The sequence below is a fragment of the Lupinus angustifolius genome, chromosome LG05, assembly GCF_001865875.1.
Source record: "Lupinus angustifolius cultivar Tanjil chromosome LG05, LupAngTanjil_v1.0, whole genome shotgun sequence".
NCBI lineage: Eukaryota > Viridiplantae > Streptophyta > Magnoliopsida > Fabales > Fabaceae > Lupinus > Lupinus angustifolius.
This window is the reverse complement of record NC_032013.1, coordinates 3,173,737-3,182,846: the sequence shown is the minus strand read 5'-3', so window position 1 is coordinate 3,182,846 and position 9,110 is coordinate 3,173,737. Positions and strand designations below refer to the sequence as shown.

Here is a 9,110-nt window from a genome sequence, read left to right as displayed (position 1 = left end):
ATTTGCTTATCTATTTATGATACATATTTTCTAATAATAGTAATAATATTTTTTTCATTTATAAACAAACAATATCTCATGAAATATATTTTAAACTCCCAATTGATAATAAATTTAAAAAATAAAAAAAATGAAAAATCATATAAACTAATCAAATCATTCATAATCCATTTGATTCAGTTCTTACAATTAAATTAATAAGAATCATATTTTTATAAAGTTTAAAATCTGTGCACTAAAGTTTTTTATACTGTCAACATATCATCCACCATTGATTTGTATTACTTTTGTTTGAGAGTTAATGGTGATTAACAAATCAATGATAGATAATTTACTGACAGTGTAAAAACAATTATACTGTCAGTATATACATATTAAATATATTTTTATATTCGGTTCCATTACTAAATTTCACATAAACTCAGACCAAAGCAAATTTTTATACCCCTAAAATTGGATTTTTCACTAGTGCTTAAGGGGTTAAAAAAGAAGGATTAAAAAAGAGATAAAAAATATGAGTCACTCACAAACTCGCTGTGGTGGTTAGTTGAAACGTGAGTTCCTGATCCCAAACCCTTTTACCTCTTTTGTATTTTCCCTTTCTCTACTTCTCTCTTCTCTCTTCTCTCTTCTCCCTCATTCTCGCTCTCTCTCTATAACCTCCAAATCCCAAACCCTATAACTCTCTCTCTCTCTCTGAAGATTCTAACGCTCTTTCATTAATTAATTCACGAACACTTACTCTTCTTCTCTATCTCTACTAATTCCATGGCTGACGCTGAAGTTAATCTCACCGATGATCTCTCCTCCTTTGTCAAAGGTGATTCTATTTTTCATTCTTTCTTTATGGCTCGCTTGAATCTCCATAGTTCATGTGTGAATCGTGTAAAATGCTTATTTACTCTTCAATGCTTATTTCCTGTGAGTAACTATTTTTTCAATGAGAAAAAAATATGTATGCACCCAGTTTTATACACAGTCATTGTATCATTCACCGTCATGTTTAATCATCATTTGAACATTCAAAAAAGTGATACAAATGAATGATATAGTGACAATGCAAATATATTGCACTATTTTTTAATTTCAAAGTCTCTACTCTCACTATTTTTAGTGGTTTTTGATTAACTTGTGAACCATCCTTACTTAACCGTGAATTTATTCACAGTAACCCTGGTGTAAAAAGTACCATGACATAACAATTTTGTTTTTAATTTTTAATTTTTAAGTCTTGGATGTTGACTTATGTTAGATTGAATATTGAAGCAATTTGGCATGTATGGTATTTTCACAATGGATTTAATATGAATTGTAAGTGTTGTTTACACGGTATGTTAATAGACTCTTAAACAAAAGTAATTTAATGAATGCTGCATGATGTGTAAAAAAACTTTACACGAACATTGCATTTACATAGATATTAAATTCTTTCATGATATCATCTATGCTCTGACGAGTTTGAGGATTTATGACGGCCCTGTATTTTGTGTAAGTTATGTTTTTCTATAGAATCTGAACCAGGACTTATTTTATTTCGTTAAATGCTTCTTTTTTAGGCAAGAAGGACAGGTTTATGTGTTGGTTTGCATATTGGTTTTTACTTATTGTGTCATTGCAGATTGTGGAGGATATTTTTGAAAATGTATTTTACGGTTTTTGTTTTAAAAACTTTTGTATAGAATGTAAATTCATTCTATATCTTACTGATTGAATCGCCTGGCTAATGTTCCTTTTGGGTTTTGTTAGATGAACCATCAGGTGGACATGGTGGAGAGAAAGGGATATCGGAGCTACTTGATTCAAAAGGTACTATTAATCTTTGTAGAAGCGCAGCCTATCTTGTAAAGCAGTCATTTAGTTGTATTTCTTTTATCATGAATATTTCGTCATTTTGCATATTGAATTTTTGTTGATAAAAACTTATTTTACTTTCAGATCAAGTGTCATCTGATAGAAAAATACCCTTATCTCCACAGTGGCTGTATTCCAAACCCGTTGAAGGAAAGGCAAATACCCACCCAGCTGAGGTCTGTAACACTTACTGTTTTGAATTGATTTCCATGATCAATAGTTCTTTTTCTTTAATGGAATCCCATCTGTCTGGAGTCTCTATTGCTTTTCTTTATGATTTTGGAGATAGGAGAGCTTAGCATGGCAGTGCTGTGCAAAGAAGTATGTATGGTGGTTTTAATTTTACAATGATGTGCAATCATTTGTATACCTAGGATGTTTCAGACAATCAAGGTGGTAGGGGGAGTGTGGTCCACCACATAGCATGAATCTAGAACTATTGGTGTTAGTCTAAAATTTCTATTAGGGTATTAGAGTATTTAATAGAGGAAATGAGGAATAATAGGTCTATCATGAGAATAAGATTATGATGTAACATATAAGTTCTCTTTGAGAATGAGTAAATGAATGAGAAGTCATTGGGTTACTGACCCCTTATGTGACTTTCCCTGGTTAATTAATGTTTGCCCTTTTGATGGGAAAATGATAGGAGATCTATCTGTTTGGTTATTTGCCTCAGGTGAATTCCACTGATCCTATACTAAAAGATAGTTGGCGCTTGGATGGTTCTCAGGACAAGAAAGATTGGAGGAGGGTTGCTCCAGACATTGACATCAATCGCCACTGGCGTGAAGAGGAGAGAGAAACAAGCTTACTGGGCAGAAGGGATCGCAGAAAAGAAGATCGTCGTTCAGAGAATACCACTACCTCTGATAGTAAAGCCTTGTCTTCTGATCGCTGGCAGGATAACCATGGTTCTGGCCATGACTCTCGGAGGGAGAACAAGTGGTCATTGAGATGGGGACCTGAAGATAAAGAGAAAGATTCTCGAATTGACAAAAAGAAAGATCTTGAGAAGGAAGACAGTCACGTTGAAAAACAATCTTCGGGTATTAGTAATCGTGCAAGTTCGGATCGCGACACAGATGCTCGTGATAAATGGAGGCCACGGTATCGAATGGAAGCTCAATCTGGTGGTGTGGCTACACATCGTGGTGCACCAGGATTTGGTCTGGAGAAAGGACACACAGAGGGATCCAGTGTTCGCTTTTCGTCTGGACGAGGAAGAGCAAATATCAATGGAAACCTGCAACCTTTGGCACTTTTAGATAGGGATAAAGCCATGTTAGGGAAGTCTTGTGGTATTAATTCATATTGCTACCCTCGGGGTAAGCTTCTTGACATTTATCGCCAGCAAAAAGTTGATCCAACTTTTGAAATTATGTCTGCTGGGATGGAGCATATGTCACCAATAACACAAATGAGTTCTGTTGAACCATTATCATTTGTTGCTCCTGCTGCTGAGGAGGAGGTATGAATAAATATTTTGTTATGCTTTTTTGATGTAACCTTTTGAATTTTATGCATACTAGAAGGGCCTTCAGGGGTCACTGCCTCACTGGCAGTTTTACTGTTGATAACTCAATACATATGGTGTTTGCACAATTTTTGCAGGCTGTCCTTGGAGATATATGGAAGGGGAGAATTATTAGCAGTGAAATCTCGGGCCATTCTCTCAGAGGAAAGGATGGAGGACCAAATGATGATGTTTCAGGTGACTAATTTTGCACTTATGTTAATTCTGGCTAATTATTCATCTCATTTTTTATTCTGAGTGTGTTCCCCTTTGGCCTTTTCAGGTTCTGATGTTACTTTAAGTGAAGGAAAAGAGCCTTTAGTTGGAATGGGAGGAAAAACTATTTCTGGAAATGACATTTTGAATGATTCTGATCAAATTTTTATTCGTACTTCTTTACATGCTGGCAGTTTGTTGGGAAATATAGTCAAGGGTAAGGAAGTTATTATTCTTTACTTGCTAATTGCTATTGTCCTTATCAGGTGAGAGTATGATCCTTTGATTTCATTACATATAATGTTTGTATACAAATTATTGCTCCCTTTCAGAAATTGCAAAATTTCAAGAATGCAAACTGACACATATTTTAACAGGTGGTATATATGGAAGGGATGAGAGCTCTGGCATTAGCATTAGGGAGGGAAGCAGCCATGGTAACAAAGCTGCTGAATCAGGATCTTCTAGTCAGAAGCATGCCAATTGGGATGGTGTTCAATCAACTGCTGTTTCAGAGATCAGTAGTAACTCACCTGATGATTCACGCTCTCCTTATGAATTTTCATTGCTGCAGCAGACTCCAAGCATTAATCACCGAGAGTTGAAAATTATCGAGGAGACATATCCATCTGAAATTGCCAACCCTCATGAAGAGTTGAGTTTGTGCTATCTGGATCCACAGGGGGTAATTCAAGGACCCTTTCTTGGGATTGACATCATTCTGTGGTTTGAACAAGGGTTTTTTGGATTGGACTTGCCAGTTCGCTTGTCTGATGCCCCTGAAGGATCACCATTTCATGAACTTGGGGACGTCATGGCACATATGAAACTCAGATCTACATCTGCTTCTGGTAGTAACCAGATCACTCAGTCAGAACCTTCAGATGCCACCGAAAAGAACCTAAAAGTGAATGTACAATGTTTTGATTATGACGAGTCTGCAGTTATTGATAGTCAACCTAAATCTCAACTACCTAATCAAAGTTATCACTCTGAAATGAAGTTCTCTAACGATCAGTGCTTCAATGATATTGTTGCACAAGATGAGGGTAATATTTCTCATTTTGGATTGTAATTTCTCAGCTATTCATGCATTCTTTTCTGATATATATTTTTGTTAAGATTCCATCTCAAAACCAATTGGCAAAGGGATCACAAACCTAAGCTTCTCTCAAGGCGAATACCATGGCTCTGATGCCGTGTTGAAATTATATAAGGAAACAAATTATAAAAAGATAAAATAAAGTGATCTCAATCCTAAGAGATTTTGTAAGATACGCTAAACAAATCTAAAATATAAACATCTTAATATGAGATATTCTATCTATATCTAAGTATCATCTAGGTATTCTATATAATATAATTTACGATATTCTAAGATATTTTCTTATATTCTAATAATATTCATCCATCTGTTTCTACATATGTAGATATTGCCTTGTCCAAATTGGTTGTAAGCAGCAATGGCAACCCTTTAACGAGTCCGGCTGATGTCTCTGCTTCGCATTCCCATCCCACTGGGAAACCTGTTCCAAATGATGCTTCAGGGACTGGTACACATGATAGTGAGGTTAATAAGTTGCATCCCTTTGGTTTATTGATGTCTGAGCTCAGTGACAGCTCTCATTTAAGACGTGCACAATCTTCCAATATTTCTTCAAGATTGGATGATAATGGTCATTTTCTAGATCCATTAATTGATAGAGATGCCCCTTTTGCTGATCAAAGCACTTTGGGTAGCATGGTTAATCAGCCTTCTTATGGAGAGACATGGCCTGATGAATATGGGATGAATAGGCATTTTATTCCACATTCACGTGTAGATTCATTAGACAATCAATTCTTGTCCCACATGGGTCAAAACTTTAATAATTTTGATATGGCAGAGCATCTCATGTTGCAAAAGGAAATGCTTCAGCAGCAGGGAAATCTATCTAATAGTTTCCCTGCACACCATAGTGGATCAGATATGGAGAGTTTTCCAGGTTTTTCTCCTCAGAATTACAATGTGCAGCAAATGAGGATCCAGAATTCAGGGTTAGATAGGGAACGGCTTCTGGAATTCCAGATTCAACTATACCAGCTTGAGCAAGAACGGCAGCTTGAGAAACAACGGCAACATGAGCAACAGCGCCAGCTTGAGCTTCAGCGCCAGCTTGAGCTTCAACAACAGCAAGATATGCACCATCAACAGCTTCTACGCCAACAATTGAAACTACAGCAACAGTCTCAAGTACAGAAGTTGATTCTTGAACAGTATATGCATCAGCAGGTCTCTGATCCCAGTTATGGGAGGTCAAAACCTGATCTTAATAGGGATAATCTGTTTGATCAAATTCAGTTGAGGAGTTATCTACATGATTTTCAGCAGAATACTCATTCTTTAAGGCCTCTTGATCCATCAATGGAGCAAATTATCCATGCAAATATTGGCCTCAATGCTGTCCAGGGAAGGCAAGCTGATTTGTCTGACCTCTTGTTGCAAGCAAGGCATGGGAATATTTTTCCTTCTGAACAAGAGCTTCATTTTCAGCAAGATCCATCGGCTGCACAACATATATCTTTGGCACTTAGACAACAATTGGGGTTGGGTGGGGAAAGACATTTTAGTAGGTCTCAGTCAATTAACGAAACTGGACAGCTAGCAAGAAACCCAGCAACTCTTCAAATGGCTAACTCAGCAGGATTTAATCTTTTGGATATCCAAAACCAGCAGCAGAGGCTTTTGCCACAAGAGAAGCAATTAAATTATCTACGAAGGAATTTTATTGAGCCGAATTCTATGATGTTTGATAGGCCTACACCTGTTTCTGCTGGTACTCCAATGAATTTTGATAGTGTAAATACTTCTGTCCAAGGAAGGGAGTTACAAGAACACCTTCGATATATGCACTCAACTGATAAACTGAGTTCTATATCATCTAACCGTTCACAAGTGTCAGATGAACTTCTTGCCCACCACCAAGATGCATTCAACAGTTCCCTATCTGGGAACAATGGGCATTTTGAAAATAGGTGGGCTGACCCACGGGCACAACTACATCTTGAAGCTGAGAGTCAGAGAAAGGAGTTTATGGGTACTATTACATTGGCGGGTCTAAACATGTCTGCATCTGCCAGAGCTCGTGAAGAAAGTTCAGCACAAGGTGTTATGGACCGACTTCATCAAAACCTGGGTATTCAATCTACACAACCATTGAATGTTGATAAGTGGCATCTTCTTTCATCAAGAAGTCAGGACGTACCTTGGCAAATTTCTGAGGCTGATACATTAATTCATCCTTTTGAGTTTCCATCAGACCAACAAGTTGATTTGAATAACCAATTTGTGGAAAGGACTCAAAGTACTAATTCTGGTGCTCTAGTGCAAGATCCTTTTGTCAGCATGCGTGCTACTGAACAATTCAACAACTTCAATGAAAGAATGGAGTCACTCTTATCGGCTAGTGAAGACACTGTACATCCCAGTTACAGAAATCCTCTACTGATAAATAAATCAACTGTGGAAAAAGACTTACTTGAGTTGGACATGAATAAGGGACAGAGGCACAAGTTTACAGGCACACAGAATAAGTCATTTCCAGGGTTTTCAGACCTGTCAGAACAAGTAGATATAACCATGAATCCCATGGATCTGCCTGGTATTACTCATAGTAGACACAGCTCACTAAGCAGTGCAGGTAATATACCACAAAGTTAATATTTTGCCTTTATATAAATGATTGAACATGATGAATTTTACTGTGTATGTAATGCAGGATCACATGGTCTTGATACGGTTTTGAATAATTCAAGTGTAGATAAGGTTTCTAGTGACAGGTAATATTCTTTATGTGTATCTCACATCATAAGTAGTCCAATTTTTACTGAATAAGATTCTTCTGGCTCATAATCAAGAATTGCGTTAGATACTTCTGTGGAGTTAGAAATTTCATATGCTTCACATGTTTCTTTCTTTATCCACTGCTCGGCAGACATTCCTATTCGTTATATGATGTGATATGTTTGACACATGGTTGTAATTTTGGATGGTAAATGAATCTTGTTTGGTTCAGTCCATAAACATTATCTTGTACACCCTCCAATCTGCTCACAACAAATTTCTTTTAGTTCATGAGATGATTGCATATCATTAGGTTAGGCTACTGAAATGCATCTACAAATAATTTCATTTACTATATAAAAGACAATTTGCATATTTCCAACTTTTACACATCGGACTATGCCATGTGGCATTAAGGGGTGAATTGGTATGATATGACTTGGCTTATATTAGTACAAACATGATCGTTTTCCTTGTCACCGAAGTTTGATTATCTTTTCTTGACAGGGTGCCCCTTTCAACAAAAGGGTCAACTAATGCTTTACATAAACGCCTTCCAGTATCTCGGGTTTTATCCTCTGATGTTCTGTCAGATCAACTATCCGTTCACCATGCCAATCAGAACTATTTAATAAATCCTGCATCTGGTGAAGGTACCTTACTTTTTAACCGTGTTCTTCATCTTTCATACATTTTTTAGTATCTTAAGGTAACAAGTATAAGTTTCTATGGTTAGGGAGACGAGAAGCCTCCAGAAATCCATCAATGAGTAGCATGACTGATGCACAGGCTTCCAGAAACAAAGAGGTCCATTTTAGAAGAACTTCTTCCAGCAGTGAAGGCTCTGTGTCCGAGAGATCTTTTATAGACATGCTTAAGAAACCTGTTCATCCTGAGGCGGATGCTGGAATCGGCACGGAATCATCCAACACTGGCACACAAGCAGTGAGGAGTGGCAAGAAGAAAGGGAAAAAAGGAAAACAGATAGATCCTTCTCTTCTTGGTTTTAAGGTCTCTAGCAACCGGATCATGATGGGTGAGATTCAACGCCCTGATGATTGATTAGTTTATTGTATAGATGAGTTGTATGTATCATTTTTTAGATCCCCCTCTTTCCTTTTTTAAGTGATGTACAGTGTCATAGATCATAGCTTATAATTTTCAATTAATTTCTATTCACTATAGGTAAAATAGATTAGTATTTGACCACCCTATTGGCAATGTCTTGATTGTAAAAATATAAGCGTTTAAGGAAATTGCCTGTTCATTTAAAAACTTCCGGAAATTGCAAAAATATTAGTTGTGCTACTTACATTGTGGACCCATTTCAGGATCAAATTTGGCAAAATTCATTTGATTTTACATTTTAGTTTTATAGTAAATTACACTGACACCCCCTGAGTTTTAGTGAAATTATGCAAATCACCTTTCAGTTTTCTACACCTACACAAACCTCCCATAGTTTTTATACTTTTATTACACTGGTCACCACTGCATAAGAAATAAGTGTAATCTTTTAATAAAAAAATGTGATAAATGCAATTAAGTTAAACAAAACATGATATATTATGTAGACAAGTCTAAATAATATATAAATCAATGTATATTTATTATTTTTTTTGTTACAAAATGCATCAACAATTCTAAATAAATATTGTTTAAATCGCTTTTATAATATAGTGTAACGAACTAAAAATAATAAAG

General features: G+C 36.3%; 1 protein-coding gene across 1 annotated transcript; it reads left to right on the top strand.

Moving 5' to 3' along the window:
* Positions 558–8,732, top strand: LOC109347493. Its single transcript, XM_019587375.1, has 11 exons — positions 558–820; positions 1,747–1,806; positions 1,936–2,027; positions 2,531–3,322; positions 3,466–3,565; positions 3,651–3,800; positions 3,916–4,632; positions 5,014–7,263; positions 7,342–7,402; positions 7,914–8,059; positions 8,143–8,732. Exons 1-11 carry the CDS (start codon positions 769–771, stop codon positions 8,466–8,468), a joined length of 4,746 nt encoding a protein of 1,581 aa, XP_019442920.1. The 5' UTR covers positions 558–768; the 3' UTR covers positions 8,469–8,732.

Excerpts from the sequence above, each read along its gene's own strand:
- LOC109347493 (XM_019587375.1), top strand. The coding sequence starts at position 769 with ATGGCTGACGCTGAAGTTAATCTCACCGATGATCTCTCCTCCTTTGTC. Across the intron at positions 1,807-1,935 it reads GGAGCTACTTGATTCAAAAG|ATCAAGTGTCATCTGATAGA; the intron begins GTACTATTAATC and ends TTTTACTTTCAG. Across the intron at positions 7,403-7,913 it reads GATAAGGTTTCTAGTGACAG|GGTGCCCCTTTCAACAAAAG; the intron begins GTAATATTCTTT and ends TTTTCTTGACAG.